Source organism: Salarias fasciatus, chromosome 23 (assembly GCF_902148845.1).
Source record: "Salarias fasciatus chromosome 23, fSalaFa1.1, whole genome shotgun sequence".
NCBI lineage: Eukaryota > Metazoa > Chordata > Actinopteri > Blenniiformes > Blenniidae > Salarias > Salarias fasciatus.
In genome coordinates, this window is record NC_043766.1 from 23,280,999 (window position 1) to 23,299,128 (window position 18,130).

The window sequence follows — 18,130 nt, forward strand, 5'->3', positions numbered from 1 at the left end:
GCAGTGGCATCCAGTCTTGAGCATTTATGATCATCCCCAACAAAAATTAAACTAATGCCAATATGACATTTTTTTCTCAGAGGCTCAGAGCCGACGTCTCATTAAGTTTACTTCTCGTTTGTGCATGGAGATACTGGAAAGGGGGTTGGCAATGAGAATTATCCCCTCTATGCAACAGTGGACTGCTTTTCCAACAGCAAACCCCATAGATTTCCTCTAAGGCAGCCAGCAAAAAACACTGTCTCTGTATTATTCTGGAGCCAGTAGGCAAGCCAAACACCATATTATATAATCCATGAAATAATGATTTTTCTATAATGTGCCCCCTTGAGGAATATTTCAAGCAGGTGTACAGACATTTAAATGCTAAATAAGGTGTAGTGTCTAGCCCGTTACGCTGTGGGAGATATGCTTATGAGTTCAAAGGAGAACCTTGTGGTCAGCACCAGTCGCCCCTCCAACAGCAGCTGGATGTCAGCAGGTGGTTTGACAGTTTGCCTGCGACTTTATTGTCTGTGTGTTGCTTTGATTACAGAATATTTGCGGGATGCGAGCTGCAATATTGGAGCAGTCTATGAGCTCTGTCTTTAAGTTGCACTGACTGCATGATTCAGGTTAAACAGCCTTTTTTCCCCCGTCACTCTCCAGGACAAAGAATCCTGATGAAGGAGCTAATGGTGGTAACAGCAGCATAGCACCCTTCTCTTCTTCTGCTGCACACTCATTCAGATATTAACGTGTATTCATGCATTTTTAACTATTTTGTATTTCATTGGCGGTAAATTAAAATCAGCTATGTTATAAAGTATCCCTGTTCTTTTACAAACAAGCAGCATAAGTACTGCAACAACAAGTCAAGATGATGCTGTCTTCAGGTGCGCTGCCTCCACATACAGAAAAGGCATGTCTTTCTGTCTCCTGGACTCCAAACTCTTCAAGACAAATCATCAAGTTCCAACTTGTGAGAACTCAAGTACTCGTGCTTTTCCCTTTCATCCGACAGCATGGATTCCAGATGAATTGGTGACTTTAACCTACCGATAGACATGAATGGACGTGTGTGAGATATTGTCTGTCTCCCTGTGTCTGCTCTGTGATGGACTTGATCTGCTTTGCCCTGGCGTCACCCTCAGAGACGAGCTATGACACCTCACAAGCCTCCAGTGGAAAAAATGGTATAAAAGATGGTTGGTGGATGAACATGCAAACATGCTGAGCAGGAGGTAGTTTCTTGCTAATAATTCCTTATTCTCTTAAACAAAGACATTCTGTATACACATGCCAGAACAAAACTATCCTTTTTTTTTTTTAGAAGTCCAAAGTCTTTCAGAAGATTAACGTAATTTTAGAAATGATGCACACAGGGAAATGAATGAAATGAAACGAGTTGAAATGGGTTTTCATCATAATTTTAAGCTGATTGAAAAGAACAAAATTACTCACCTTCTGAAATGCAGAATATGTGCTCCCCCATTAAATCATAAATCTGATCATGAATCAAGTGGGACTTTGTTTATTTCTTTAGTGACTGTAACTCCAGTGTTGGGCGGTGACAAAAAATAATGGCCCTGGTAAAATTGCTCATCAAGGTCACTTTTTCTTTTTCTCTTTCAAAATGAAATAAACCACACAGAACTGTAAATATACATAAAGCAACAGTCTTTCATTTATTTTAATAGCTCAAGATTTGCTTTTGTTTTTTGGATTCTTTTTTTCATCAACAGCATTTATTTAATGGTGTTGGACTTGCCGTGAACTTCACTTAATTATGCATTGCCGGTTGCTATGACGATGACATGGTTTGTTCGGCTCTGATGGCTCAACACCAACATGCTCCCACTCAGAGCCACGTTCACGGATCAGCAGTTGCTCCCAGCAACAAACAAGCCAAAGAGATTAATTTGAAAAATAAAAGAAAATAATGACTTAGCGGTGGTGGCACCTGCTCACGTCACATAAACTATCACCGGTTAAATCAGAGCTTCACAACGAAATGATTTAATTCAGTTTAAACACGATGTAAATGTTGTGTTGGAAAAGAGGTGAGCTGTAAGGGAAAGCTCTCTGTCTGCTGGTCGGTCTGCACTCTCACCCTCACCTATGAACTTTGATTCATGACCAAAAGAATGAGATCACGTACAAGTGGCCAAAATGAGTTTTCTAAACAGGGCAGAAATACATACGTATTTTCCCTTGTTGAAGATAAATCACTGTAATTGAGATTTAAGTGGATGATTAGTGATCTAATATCTACTTTCAATAAAATGTACACTTTTAGAACTGTATATTTTAGCTAATAGTATTTCAGTATATGCACTCAAGTCCATTTAATGACATAAAATGAGTTACTAAGTAAAGCTATGAACGTGATGGGGATAATAGTTGTAGGCTATAAATATATAATGATCACCACTTTCTTTATAAAAGTGCTCCCTTTAGCACAAATTCAGTCATCAGCCATTTTGCTTTGGGATTCTTAGTGGTTGTCCCATGTTTTATTCATGGGAAGTTCAACACTGAGCTAAAAATGCAGTTTCTTCAGAGAGAAAGCATTTGTGATGTGAAAGCAAGCGTAAAATGCGAGCGTCTCATGCTCAGTGTGTGAGAGTTGGCAGCCCTTAATGATATGATGCAGTCAAAACCAAGCATAAGCCCATAATACTCGTAAATGCTTCAGGTGCACAGATTACAGAGACTCCAATCCATCCATGTTATATACAGATTGTTTGTGGTGGACTGGAGCCGGTCTCACCTGAATGGTAGTACTGGACTGGTAGCATTTACAGAGACTTATAATAGATTTTACTTTCAAAGTCTAATTTACATCTGACAGCATATATTGAAAACTGGATCTGTTGTTCACTGATGGTGATGTTTTCTATTTTGAAAATTCAGGAAATTCACAATTTAACAAAAGTTGAGTACATGGTGTGAGGAAAGCAGTGCAGGTGTGAGTGTGACTTTCACTCTCAATGTGTGAGAGATGTCAGTTTTACATACAGTTACATTTAACAGATATGTTTTGTTTGGTCTGCTTATGAAGGAGATTCAATCAGTCTGAAGCAGAGAAAAAAGTTATCTTTCCATGTGCAAAAGAATAATTAAGCAGGAGGTTCATATATTCCCCAAGCAAATTTGAATATTAGTCAAGTCAATTTTATTTATATAACACATTTAATTAATATTGTAGTGACCGTCGAAGTCGCTGTGGTGCGCTGCATGCTGCAAGGCATGCTGGGAGCTCCCCGTTCGGGACTTTTGGGGCTGTTTAGAGGGATTGTTGTGTTCGTTATTGCTTCCTTTTATAATTGGTTGCATTTAACTTTCCTGCTCCGGTGTTCTCGCGCTCAATTCTGTTATTTTTTTTTATACAGTATATGGTTGGACCGTGAGCCAAGGGAGTTGCTGGGCGAGTGACGTGGGCCTGTGAGCCATCACTTAGTGTGTGTGATGTTCCTGGTGCACAATAAAATAAAGCCCTGATTGAGTGTGGTCAGTCGTCTTTCACCAAGTCACCACCCGACAGCACAATATAATGTAATATAATATGTCATTATATAATACGATTATACAGAGTAAAACTATACCACATATCATGGCGTCAGCGTTCAAATACATTTAAAGGCCTGAGAGTACTTATGTGTCCTGAGTGGGCCCTTGACAGAATCAAGAGACCGCGCAGTTCCAGTTTCAACACGTAAGTGGAAGTTCTGATATTCATTTGGGAAAACCCAACAGGGATCTAAAATTTATAATCTGAACATCCAAATGGAAAGTTCCCACAGAAGACGTGGAGAAGAGTTTAAAAGTTGACAAACAATTGTCTACATAGCATCAAACGTCTACATTTCATGCTATGTAGACAACCATTAGTTCAGCCTCCACAACATTCAGTGATCTGTGCACATCATGATAGCAATTTCTCATTCCTTCCAACAGAATGCAAATGCTTTTGGACATGCTCCAATTGTTTTCATACAAGTCTTTCATACAAGCTTTTTATAACGTCATTAGCTCATGTCAGTCAAAATGAACTATACTTATAAATGCTGAATAGTCATTCTCCATAAAACGTATAGTCCTTATTTCTTTGTTTGAGTTATTACAGACAATAATGTTGAGCGGGGTGTCAAAAATCTGTCCAGCGGAGTCCTGCAGGAGGAGGATTCACCACTCCAGGAGATATTTTCCTTGCTGCATTGCAAGAGATGGCATTCGCTGTGATGTAGAAGAAAATATGTGCCCAGACAGGAACATCTGGATGGGCATGAATGATTTACAGTACTGTGTATGCTGTATTTTTCTTTCCAGTATTTACTGCAATATTGTTTACAGTTGTGCACAGCTCTACCCAAAGGGAGTTTATGTTTGTTGTAAATAATTGTGTGTTTTTTTTCTTTTGCACAAAGCTGTGAACTAATTAGAATTGCAAAGAGCAGATGCGTCAAAAATGTGAAACAAACACATTCAGTGTCTTGTGCTCATTTACTTCTCTGAATACAATAATGTGTAAATTTATTGTAGTTTTCAAATGGCGATGTAAATATTATGTAGTGCTGTCTTGAGCATTTTCAAGAAGTGTCACCAAGATGTGACTTTTTGCATTGGAAAATCCATACAGAGTAAAGTGTCATAATGAAAACATGATGAAGCCATTTGACTATCTTGTTCATAAACAATGGTGTCAGGACGTTTTGTCTTGATGACACTGACACTTTCACTGAGATGAAAACTTGCTGTTGAGGAAATAACTATGCATTTTGAGAAAGTAGCATGCTTTACCAGGTTATCAACTAGGCTTTGCAGCTTTTACTAAGAGTTTTGAGAAATGACTTGACTGTTGTGCAAATAAAAAAACTGATGTGAGAAATGCACCGAAGTGAGTAAAACGCAAAAAACTTATTCGAAAGAAAAATTATCAGATTCTGTGTGCATGGATGACTTGATAATTGTTTACTGCAGGTGGTTGTGTGACTCCTCCAGACTCAGATGTGGTGGGCATTTATGTATCATAAGTGTTGTGTGTGTGTGTGTGTGTGTGTGTGTGTGTGTGTGTGTGTGTGTGTGTGTGTGTGTGTGTGTGTGTGTGTGTGTGTGAGAGAGAGAGAGAGAGAGAGAGAGAGAGAGAGTGAGAGAGAGAGAGAGAGAGTGAGAGAGAGAGAGAGAGAGAGAGAGAGAGAGAGAGAGAGAGAGAGAGAGAGAGAGAGAGAGAGAGAGAGAGAGATTCCTGAAGTTACCTTGAAAAGTCACATCTCTGAAGACAAAAAAATAAGATTAAAGCACCTTCAGAAGGAAATCAATTTGGTGCAAAATAACTTGATATGCTATCCAAAAAATTGTTATAATATTTTATCCATAACCTGTATTGAGAAGAGAATAATGGCACAAAAACACATCTTATTCCAATGAACAATCTGAAGACTTTTATTTCTTTATTGTTTTCATAGATTCATTCATTCAGTCGTTTCAAACATATCCTGTATAAATGTCACTTTAATGACGTTGACGGAGCAGTAAGTGGTCCTGATAGCTAAAAAGTGCAGTAAGTAACGTAAACAGCAATTATTGTCGCTTTGTTTTTGTGCTTGTCCAGCCCGAACAGCTACTCTGAGCCAAACACAACATGCCTGCTCAGGTTTAAGCTAAGATGCTACCATAAAATAAAGCTGCATCTATTTAAAGTGCCATTATTTCAGTGCTAGTGCAATATTTACTACTTGGCCTGTTCAGCTTTGATGATGGGATTGCCAGTTCTCTGTTAATGAGGAAAATGACTCACATTGTGCCAGAGGGTTGCTAACCAAGTATGGCACCCAGATACTGACAACTATACTTGGTGCAATCAAAACCTAAAGGACATGTTGGATTCCTTCCATACAGTCAGGCAGATCATCGCATCTAACTCAGTAATGAATGTTTTCACCCTGGCAAGGAATCCTGGCTCAGAGCTCAGGAGTCACAGCAGGGGCCAAATATGATTCACACACACACATGTAAACAAGAATATTCATGGCAGACTCTCTGATCTGATATGTGCCTGAGTGATGATCAGGCTGCTGTTTAATCATACACTTTCCCAGCGACAGATGTGCTAACATACTCACTCCTTAAGATGATTGACTGACTGGAGACGAAAGGAAAATCACCCTAATAAAGATGTCACCCTTAATTTTACACAGCCTGGCTTCTTCTCTCTGGCAAATCTGCAAATGAGTACATCTTGTCTGAGAGTTTTACTTTAAAAGCGATGAATGGAGTCTGGCTGCTAGGCGACAGTTGCAGTCAAATCTAAAATTGCATCCGCCTCCTGCTCTCAGTAATTCCAGTTTAAATCACCCTAGTGGCATTCATGGGGGTGCTGCTGCTGCTCTTCCTGCTTTTCAAACTATCTGCAGGGCTTTTTGCCATTACAGTACCAGCTGCTCTTTCATCCTTGTTCTTGCGGAAGCAATAGACCCCGTAAAGGCGAAATTTTTTATCAGGAAAACCCAGGTGTCGAACTCCTGGCTGGGATCCTCCACACCGCGAACGGGGGTTGACTATTGGGTAGCGGATGCTGCCGTCCTCCAGCCACCCGGCCTCACAGCGGTCCAGCAGCTGGAACTTCCATGCTGCATACAGCTGACCCACTTTGGCCACCATTGAGCCATCTCGAATGCAGGCCTTCATTGCCTCTGCGTAGTTGACCTTCTTGAAGCGTTTCAGAAAGTATACTTTGCCTGCGGGGAAATACAGAGAGGAGAGGCCAAAGATGTGAGTTGTAAGCATGTGAAAAGGTGAAGGAAAATACAGCCAGCGCTTTGCTCAAGAGGGCAAAAGGGAAGGGAATGAGAGAGGGAAGCCCCAGAGACCAGCTGAGCCCTCAAGGGTAGATTCTCTGTTTTTTGGCTTCTGTGTCTGATTGTGTTCCAAATATCTAAACTCCCTGCGCAGCAGCAGCTCAACATCGAAAGATTATACTGACACAACCTTCACTCAAAAGGACTCATAAAGGTAGCACTCCAACTTTTTTCTATTATCTCACTTTGAGGTTAGACTTTTCGACCAGAAACAGTGAAGATAATGGTGTCCTGGCTGGTCAAAGTGTTTGAACGAAGCTGAATCACAGGCTGGCTTCTCTTGAACATAGAACAATGTAACTACGAGCTGCTGGTTCTTCTCAACAACTGATTATGAAAATCATGTCAGCAACCTCAGCTTTACTCCTGCCTCAGCTATTGATTTTCCACTTGTTTATGTGACTGGTGGCTATTAGAGAGGCAGAATATTGTCTCATATTTCCCCTGGGATCTTTCAGTAAATACCTTCCAGCTGGACAGAGACACAATACCGGCCATGACCACTGCTGGAACCTCCTGGCCACAACAGACTGTCCACAGTAATTAACACACAAGGGAAGGTGCGAGCAGCCCTTTAACATTTCTATCAAACTACCTTTTTCTCCATGTTGAAAAGCACTGGCTGTTCTCCAAGTTCAGTGTATCCCAAAACAGCTTGTGATTTAAATGAGTTACTTCACTTTTTTCAAAGGGACAATAGTTCCTTTCACATATCATTTTAACCTGGTTTCAAATGTCTAAAAGGCAGACTGGCATAAAGTTTTCTTTTTGTGAAACTTTAAAGTAAAAACAGCATTAAAAACAAATGACGTTTAGTCTTGTTTGTTGAATTATAAAAGTGTGTGCATTCTAATCGAATGCCTAATCCAAATTATTTGAAAATGAAACATAAATAAAGCAAAAGGTGTTGTATCTTCATGACAGGGAATGCCTTCATTAGATGATTGCAGACACTGCTAAAAATGTAACTTGTAAAAAAACAACAACACGAGAATAGGGTGTAAGAGTCACAATACAGTGGGACCAGTCATGTCTTTCAGTGGTTTCCATTGTTGGGGTGCCAGAGATCACAGCAGGGCAAGCTGAGGTGCTGAGGTCCACTGTGATCTGCTCTAAGCTTGGACCATCTTAACACAGGAAACTGCTGTAGCAGCTTTCAGCTTCAGTGGAGCGACCTCGATCTTGCTCATAAGTGTTTAATGTTCCCACAACAGTTTGGTCAAAAGTACCAAAGCAACACTTACTTACATTAGCAGTTAAAGGAGCTGTGCTGAAACATCTCTTAACTTTTCAATTTGAGATTTTCATCCACAAGCAAGTTGTGCTTTTTTTTCTTCAAGGATGTTTATGATGCCTTCATTCCAATGACGCTCCAGCCTACTTAACTTTTATAGAACCTTCTTTGCAGGAAGAATGATCCCTGAGATCAATCCTAGAGAGTCACAAGTGAAGAAATACCTTTTCTGGCAACTGGTGTGACTTGTTTTTAGGAATGTTTATTTCACAGTGTGGACGATACCAATAGTCAACAAAGGGGTCTGTGATTCATTAGCCAGTGTTGTTTATCTTTGACCTCAAAAGTACATATGTGGACATATGTGTTTGGATTTATGGATTCATTCATTCATTCATCTCTAAATAATAAACCCACCAATATATATATGCATACAGTATATATGTATACACACACACACACACACACACACACACACACACACACACACACACACACACACATATATATATATACACACACACATATATATATATATATATATATATATATATATATATATATATATATATATATATATATATATATATATATATATATATCACACTTGATTGTCTCGTTCTGGAGTGACTGAGTGAATGATGAAATGTACCTATACTCTTCCTTGTGGAGCTTGGAGTGTCACGTTTCCACAGCCTTAGGCCTGCCCATAACTTTAATGCTGTAAAAACTAAACCAGCCTCCAACTTTCCCAAGTTTGTTTGGGCTTTTGAACCTGAAGGTGGCGTGTACAGACTCTCTGAGGGAATGTGATGTAAATCAAAGAGCAGGGAGATGAAAGGCAATGCTGAGCACCCAGAGGACACTGTGGCCCGAGCAGGGCTGAATCAACATTGCCTGATTTAAATCCAATGGCCTTAGGGCTGTGAGATCACAGGCAGAGATCAGAGACACGGGCTTCATTTCCCCTTGCTCCAACACTCATGATACATCCTCTTTCTATACCGTAACACAACAATTCAGCTCTGCCAGTGTTCTGTTCTACAATCATGAAGCACAGATGCCGAATAGATATTTGTAATCATGGTGATGGACTACAAAGCACTTCTGATCATCTGATACACACATGAATGCACATATATCTTAAGCTGCCGGCTCCAATATTGCTCTATTCCTCACCGTTGAGCTTGGAAGTGAAGCAGAAGGCATCATAGTGTTCATCCTCCTTGTGCCGGTAGCCATAGTTACGCACACCAGCGGGATTGTCCTTACGGCCACACTGGTCTCTGGGATGGGAGATAGGGTACTGGACGGAGCCGTCCTCCAGCCATCCTGCATTACACCAGTCTAGACCTTCTAGCCAGGCCTGGGGAAGAAGATAATCTAGGTCAGTGGGCCATAGTGAAGGAATAAAGACGTCATTTAGAGGAGAAAGCATTTACTTTATCTTCTCTGACACAGCTTCAATAATCTTGGCATTGATGTGGTACATTCCTTGTAATAGGAGACGATGTACCTGAAGTTAATAAAAACATTTTTAAATCTAATATAAAAGTACGTCTTCTTTCTGATTTGTTCACAAGGGAGTACACTATTTCCGTGACATACATATCATAACACTGTCACCTGAAACCTGTGCTGGGACACAGTAATGGAGCAGCAATATATAGCTACATTATTGCAAGCACTGTGGCATTAGCATGAAAACCATATTGTGAAGGGGAATTTCTAAAAACATGCATGCTGAAATCTGCAGAAATCGTGTTCCCTGAGGGAGGGTGGCCGTCGCTGGCATCAACCTGAAGAGAAACGTTGTGGCACAGAGGATACCACATCTGAAACCAAATTAATTTGACATCTGCGCTACAAATAATATAGATCAGAATCTTACATCATTGTGACAGGCACAAAAATTTCACCTTTATTACCACAGAGCTGAATTATGATCCTGTATATCTACAGCCAGAATATTCGAGGACCAGAGATTTAATAAAAAGAACTTACTGGATGGCTCTGAAATTGGTCTAATAAATCAAAATGCATGCATTTCATACTTTTACATCTTAAAATGCAGTAATAACTGCAATTAAAAAAATAATTAGAAATTATATCTTCTTCAGATGTGATTACAATGACCTACCTCTCTTCTTCTCCAGTAACCTGTGTCATTTTATACATTTTTGTAATTTGATTCACAGACCCACATGAGGAAGTGGTCAACATGTCAGTTCCCCATGTCTGTGCTACGAAGATCCAGGGTAATAATATCCCCTCTCTCTATCAAACATATGACTACACATGTGTTTATTCCAGATTAGAACAGAAACTGACCTTGTGCAGTTGAGAATGAGAGGCCAGGATGGCATCCTGATGTTTGCATGCATCTTCAGCTTGGTGGTAGTTGAGTTTATAGCGGCCCTCACGGGGGTAGTAAGGAAAGACCACTCCTGCAGGTGGGAAAAAACAGACCTTTTTTTGAGTTGGAGCTATCAAGTCTTATATTTTCCAACACGAAAGAGCATCATATTGTCTTTGCTATATCAACATTTCACCAAAGTCTGTCTCAGACTTCCCCACCTTCCAAATCAAGGTTGACAAATCCTGTATCGTCCTCCATGTCATTCGTGACTTCACACTCATATCGTCCATAGTCCTCCAGCGTGACATTTTGGATGATCACTGAGGCATCCCCTGGTCCTGCCTGCTCCAAAAACACACGTCCTCGGTATGATCCAAACACACGTTGCTGTCTAGAGGGGTTTGATACACAAGTTGGTTTCTTCATCAGTTTGTTTACTTTCAGAATGCTTCAACCTAAAAAAGCAATTCTGCACAGTCCCCAGTATGAAAGTGTGAAAGGTATATTCTCACACACACCACACACACATACAAATAGAATGATGACAAGTGAAAGGTAGATTTTACCTCCCGAGAGCCACGAAGACATCCTCAAACTGCAGGGCATCCGTCACTTTGGTCCATTTAATACGAATGCGAGCAGGATCTGTGTTCTCTGGTTCATGATGGAATCTGCAGGGCAGAGTGATGGAGCCTCCACGGTGTGTCACCACTTTGCCAGGAGCTGTCTGTACAATCACTGCTCCAGTGTCATCCTCTGAGGGAATACAAAGAAGAAACTATGACTTTTCAAATCTCTACCTTCATTCAATGAAGTATTGGTCTGTTTAACCGGTTTATTTTAACAAGTGAACTGTTCCGTAAGGAACAGATGTCATTCCACCGTGTGGCTTGGTTGGTGACAAGCAATCAATGAATCACCCTTTCTTTGTACAGCACTTTTCATACAATTAAAAAAAAGCAACACAGAGTGCTTTACAGTATTTGAAAACATTACGGGATACAAAAAGAAAGCCCACCCCTCATCATCACAGGTCGTGACCACCGGGTGTACCCCCCGCCCCGACACACAGACACCGGCACACCGAGGTGGGGGAGCTCCCAACTGAGGAGACACTGGGGTTCCAAAACTAAAAATATTAAAACTTAAGATATAATAAAAATACTGATGAAAGATAAGTAAGATAAACTTGAAAGTTAAAAGAGTAAAAATGCTTAAGGAAATTAATAAATAAAGATAAGAGCATAAGAAGTATTTGAAAGGTCAATTAAAAGCTTGACTAAAAACATGTCTTTTTAGCCCTCTGTTAAACAATATCGACAGTCTCTGCAGTCGTGAGGCGGGGGCCTTAGTGGCTAAAGGTCGCCTCACAGTTTTGGTTCTGGGTTCTGGTATTCATAACTGGCTGCTGCCAGAGGACCTCAGGGTCCGTGAGGGTCGATATGGTAAAAACAGGTCAGCTAAATCAGAAGGTGCAAGGCTTTTAAGACATTTAAAAAAAAACTAACAAAAGAACCTTAAAATCAATCTTGAAGAAGACAGGGAGCCAATGCAGCAACTTTAAATCTGGTGTAATGTAGACCCGTGCCCTGGTCCTCGTCAGCACGCATGCAGCTGAGTAATGCAATAACTGGAGGTTCGAATACTCTTTTTGGGAAGACCAGAGAGCAGGGCAGTACAATAATCTAAACGGCAGGAGATAAAAGCTGCATTAGCACCTCTGTACTGGCCTGAGAGAGAAACGGGCGGACTCTGGCTATATTCTTAAGATGATAAAGACCTATTTTTTTCCCACATATTTTTAATAAGTGGGATGAAATTCATCTCACAGTCGTTAATCATGCCCACGTTCTTTACAGATTGTGCTGGTTTAAAATCTTGTAGTTTTGGTAAAAGTCTTTCTCTCTGGCCTTCGGGATCGATAACTAAAACCACCTCAGTTTTGTCCCGGTTGAGCTGCACGAAATTCACTGCCATCCATGACTTGATGTCTGGTTGCAGGTTTGATTCCCCATCTCCCCCTCCACAACTCACCACGTCATGTGGCACACTTTTTCACATAGCATTCATTGTGGCATATACTCAAAGTTGAAAAAAAAAAAAGTAAAAATGAAAATTTCAACCTTAACCTATGCAAAGATAAATTAATTAAAACTGACCCAAGAATGATGTTAAACACTCTTCACCCAAATCGAAAGTATCGAGCCCAGTCTTGCTTTTTTGGGAGACCTTTGCTCATTTACTGTTTCCATTCTAGGTCTTAAAAAAACAGTGACTGTGTTGTAAACATTTAAAACATTTAATAAGCAACCACAAGAGGTTTTCTGAAATGTTGTGACCGCATAAAGGCACCTACAATTACCCTTGCCAGGCAGTAATTAGCCCCGTCACGGCTCTCTGCAAAGTTGTTTATCACTATCAGCCATAAAAGCATCCAGTGGGTTTTATTCCAAACTTCAAAAACATTATTTTCCAACACAGAGTACGGATATTCAGAAAAGTAAGGTGTAGCAACATGCCTGACAACAAGTACATTGTACAACAAGTACAACAGTGCATTGTTAAAAAAAAACCTGTCATTTTTCAATGCCAGTTTATGCTTTAAAGTTGTCATATTCTTGTGGGTCGTGCCATTTTGTTTTTTTCAATATCCAGTGAAGGCAGCTGCAGCTATCAGTCTGTGTGTGTGTGTGTGTGTGTGTGTGTGTGTGTGTGTGTGTGTGTGTGTGTGTGTGTGTGTGTGTGTGTGTTTGTGTTTGTGAAGACCTCACAGAACGGATCCCCTGTTGAAACTTAGCTGCGCCGTGCAGGTAGACCCTGCAGAGGTTGCAGTCTATCACAGCTCCACAACAGAGAAAAACACAATGGCACACATACATGTTTGCAATACTAGCAATTCAGAGTTTTACCTAATAAGAAAATCTTTTAATCATAGAGAAAACCGGAGTACAGAGAGATAAAACCTACAACGCACACACTGATAGTGTGCAAACTCCATACAGAAAAGCCCCCAATCCTGTAGTTAAAGACATTATATACAAGATACTGTATATTTACTGTATATTTTATGGTATTATTGACATAACTGCTCCTCCACGATGTATAAAGAATTTGTTGCTGGATGTGTTGGCTAAGAGACAAAAAAGGCTATTCCATCCTTTTTTAACAGAAAACTTTTCTTTTAAATGTTTTACCAAATGTTTTGCTTGTTCATGTCATGTTTCCTCTCTGCAGGGTCACCCCATGCCCCACGGTCACACTGAGGTCTCATCCTTCTCCCATTCCTTAAGAACAGACAAAATAGTTCATTTTTTCAAGTACTGATCAGAGTGTTTAAAACTTCGCAAGAAACCCAAGTGTAGAACTTAAGGGAACAGATGGAACAAAATACTGAACATCCAGTATATGTTCACTTTCTCGCATTCAGCATATCCTCTTCAACGTTCTGGACAATCCCACAGTATAAGACACAACACGAGAGAAAATCTTATGCTCAGATAATGTGTTGTGTGTCTATGTGTGTGTCTATAACATCCTGTGTTTTGTTTTCCTTCTTTATGTATATTCTTTATTGTGTTGGTGCTTTTTGTTTTTAGACTACATTTAAAAATGGAAGATTATTTGTTACTTTCGGCCTTCGTGTCAAAACACTTCTGTTGCAAATAACTTATTTTTTGCGACAATACGTAGCAGTGGTAGCTATTAGTTGCTTCTTCTGCAAAGGATCTGCAGGCTAGTGAAGACCTCACAGAGCTGAGGCAGGTATTACAAAGCAGGATTAAACTGACATCTATGATCCAGATGAGTGATAATATGAAGCTGGTTAACAAGTCAATAAAGTAGCCAGGCTATTAGAATCTATGCCTGTGTCAATCTACATAAATCGGACCGTTTTTGCTGCATGTGTCATAGAAAAAATCAAGCAGAGCTCCACAGAAGAGCAGATATTACTAACAATATCAATTAAAATAATATTTTTACAAGGATATCATACAGAGTCCCCTTCTGATGAGCATTTAGATATTAAATGTGGAGGACCTGGGATCAAAACCTACTCACTGTGATATAGCCCTGCTTTGCAGATGATGTTGACAAACAGATCTCATCCAATCAATCTCATAACATCAAGTGATTTGATTTCCACAGCTCCCACATGAGTTGTCTCTGTTGATAAACTTTAAGTTTTCAGTTAATAACAAACATTAGTGTGAGTTTCAACGGGGTTGAGAAAAAGTGGTCCAGATCACTTCTAATAATGTGGAGTCATGAATCACCTGAAGATAATGAAGCCCATGAGTATTACATACATTTTCCGGTGACAATGCTCATTCAAGCACATAATGGCCAGTCTAAAGACACACAGAAGATGATATTGAAATTGTTCAGCCTTACTGGAACCTCCTTGTTACTGGAGAAATAGAGTGATTGTAAACATATTACGGCTCAGATCAGTGCAATTTAAGGCCTTTTATCTGTATAAATGTGGAATTGTCAAGATACAAGAGAGAAAAACAATCCTTACCAAGGACATGCACTACTTTCCTATTTCCTTTCTCCAAGTTGGCAGCCAACAAAAACACGGGGAGGACAGAGGTCAGGACGAACACCACAAAGGTGTCATGAGGCCAAAGCTGCTTGAAGAACTGCAAGAAAAGAGAGATCACAAGGGAAAGCTTACTGGAGTTCACCCAGTGATGAAGCATTAAAATATCCTAATGTTCCAGAGACACAAAGACTTGGATCTGATTCTTTTTCTATCACAAGACGTACCTGTGATAAATTTAAGGAAAAAAAAAAACTTGAAAGATGAGACATTCAGCAAAGAAACGCCAAGGATTATGGGCAAAGCCATGTTAAAACTCCTGCACAGACGCCATAATTTAGGTTTTAGAAAACCCGGACATGAGGATCAGTCAACTGATTATTTTAGATTACTCCTGAAAATGTCAAAAGTCGTGCTTCAAAATAATTAAGGAGACCAGTCTGCAACATGTTGATGTCTATGCAAATTCATTTTATCAGAAAAGAGACATCCCTCACTGTGCAGGACAGACCTAAAAAGGTTGTGTTCTTTTTTTGGTTGCTGTGTCAATAAGGAAGATGGAGGAAAGTTTAGGGTCAACATGTTTTTTGGGACCAATTGGTCAGCAAAATGCTGTTTGAGGACATAATATCATCCTCTGGAGGAAACTGTAGAGCCTGTGCTTCATATTAAACATAAGAAAGATTTTAATCTGAAAAGAGCTTGTCTCTTCACAAGCAGAAAAAAAATGACTTTATTTGGATGTTGCAGCTAGTTTTTTTTTTTTTTGGCAAAAAAAGTTGATTACATCTGTGTTTGTAATGAATGCACAGAGCCCAGCCATTGCAGACATGAGTGTTTAGACACCACTTGTATCTTGTGCTGAGTAAATCATGGATGACATGAATCCATGATTGGACGAAGGAGAAAGGTCTCTTCATAACATAACTCTCAGCTTTTTCTTCCTTTTTTTTTCACTCCCATGCAAATATAATCACATCATCATACCAACAAAAGGATGGAGCAATCTGGATATGCTGCTCCTGAATTCACTGCTAGAGGTTTGCACTGTCACCAGTGAATAATCACTTCCCATGAAACAGAGCTTCAGTACATAAAAGTCTGAACATGAATCCAGGCCTCAATGAAGCAGAGTCACTAAAGCAGCTATTTTACATGCACATTGTACACTATAAACAGCCCTGCTGCATCCTCTCTCTCAAGGTTAGTCCAATAATCACCCCTGCAGTTCTTTTGCAGCACATAGAGTTGCAAAGCTGAGGCACACTAAGCAAGCACAGAAGTGATTTAAACTTACCATGGCAATCACAACAGGACTAATGCCTGGTTGAAGCAGATGTGCCGCTGTGAAGCGTTTGACTTCTCAGCCCAGGCTAAATGCTGTTCTGCAGCAGCAGCAGCTCTCACCTCCCTCTCCCCCTCTCTCTCTGTCTCCAGACCCATCGCTGTTTTCTCGCACTGCAGGGGAACCACTGGTGTTTGTGGGTCCCGCAGTCCTCCGATGACGCAGCACATATTAGATTGTGCAGTGTGTGGAAAAGTTAATGTCTTTCTCTTCAAACCGATTAGAGATATCACTTACTGACACAGTTTGTTCTACTCAAATGTGTATGACTTTAATAGCTGTTAAAATAAATAAATAAATAAATAAATAAAGCTTTTCTTAAAAAAAAGGTGACAAAGAAATTAACATTAATGCATAACACCAGAACATATATTGTACATTTTGTACATTTTGATTATAATACAATGCATCTGTTTTGAAGCAACTAATAATGTCTGCAGGTTATGTTTGTTCTGTTTGGGGATAAATCTTAATCAGCCAAGGAAGAGGATAATCAGGAAGTTTAGTAGCTTCTTGGATTTGTAATTAAAGATTGGACCCAAGCTTGTTTGAAAATCGCTATTCAGAGGTGGTTTCCAATAACTAATGACAGTCACCATATATTATGTTTTCAGTGTCTCAAGAATGGCCACCAAACTCCTGTGTAAGCAAAAAATCTTTGTGCAGTCCATTTGGTCAAATTTCTGTCCAGGACTGTTTCTTAAACGCTTTTAAATTACTTTAGCATTTGACCTTTTCACAGGTGGAGCCAAAGTTAGTCCTCAGCTCCATAATGGTGTGTGGTGGAGATACTACAAGATTTTTCTGTGTGCCAGTAGAGGGAGATCCTCCTGATGATTGCAGCTGACAATGTGAAGGCAGGTCACTCAGCAATTCAAAACTGCAGTCTGTCTTGCATTTGAATGAACTGAAACCGCTCTGATGGGAACATGGTTTCATGTCATGCAGCTGAGCTCCAGGTTGATTATCGTTGTCCTGAGGAGCACCAAACAGGACTCGTCAACTGCTGAGCGACTCCTCCAGTTTCTTCCGTCGTGTGTGGCATTGCTGCAGGAGCAGTTACGAGCTTGTAAGGCCTGTGTCTGGACTCTCCCTGCAGTATTCCCTCTGAGGTCAAGAAAAAAAAAACAAAAAAAACCAGACAGACGAGGAAGTGATGCTTTGTGGGACTGAGAAACCCAGGGTCGGCACGGCAGTATTAAAACTGACAGCTTGCTTTCAGAGCTGAGCCAGCAGCTGGCTTCTTCCAATTAATTGGCAATTTGGTGTGCTATTCAACATTATCTTCAGTGTGTGTTGGTTACACTCTGTAACAAAATAATCCCTGCCTTGTATCTGCGGGATTTAGACAAGGCTTCTACATGAGGTGCTGAATTTTATGCCCTCAGAGCAGGAAAAAAGGAGATTATCTCACAAATCTATTGCAAGTTGAGAAATTGACTTAAGGCAACTGTTTTTCAATACCGTTGAAACACTGAGGATTTCTTTAAGATTACCTGTTACCTGGGAGGCAGGTAATTTTCTCTAATAAAATGCAAAAAGAAAAAGAATTGAGAATAACCATGAGCCTCAAATGTCTCAGCAGTGATTCAGCAAGGAATGTTTAAAAGCAGAACCAGTAAGTGACTGATTTTAAAAGTGAGAGTGATACATTTTGGTGCATTTGGGCAGGGAGGGTCACAGCATTTTGGCCTAAAAACAACGAGACAGCTTCAAATAGTTCAGTGTCAAAGTACATTAAGTGATTTCAATGAATGTGATAATTTCTTGCCAAAGAATAGATCATACGTTAGAATCACATTTTAACATT

General features: G+C 40.0%; 1 protein-coding gene across 1 annotated transcript; it reads right to left on the minus strand.

The window, feature by feature from the left end:
- Positions 1-5,423: 5,423 nt before the first annotated feature.
- hapln4 (hyaluronan and proteoglycan link protein 4) lies at positions 5,424-16,491 on the minus strand. Its single transcript, XM_030083740.1, has 7 exons — positions 16,273-16,491; positions 14,955-15,075; positions 10,999-11,188; positions 10,651-10,823; positions 10,405-10,520; positions 9,253-9,439; positions 5,424-6,719 (listed from the first exon to the last, which is right to left on the minus strand). The coding sequence occupies exons 1-7, from the start codon at positions 16,273-16,275 to the stop codon at positions 6,328-6,330; spliced, it is 1,182 nt and encodes a 393-aa protein (XP_029939600.1). The 5' UTR covers positions 16,276-16,491; the 3' UTR covers positions 5,424-6,327.
- Positions 16,492-18,130: the final 1,639 nt, after the last annotated feature.

Coding starts and splice junctions, on each gene's coding strand:
- hapln4 (XM_030083740.1), bottom strand. Junction 10,824..10,998: donor GTCTTCGTGGCTCTCGGGAG/GTAAAATCTACC, acceptor AAACCCCTCTAG/ACAGCAACGTGTGTTTGGAT. Junction 10,521..10,650: donor TGTCAACCTTGATTTGGAAG/GTGGGGAAGTCT, acceptor TCCCACCTGCAG/GAGTGGTCTTTCCTTACTAC.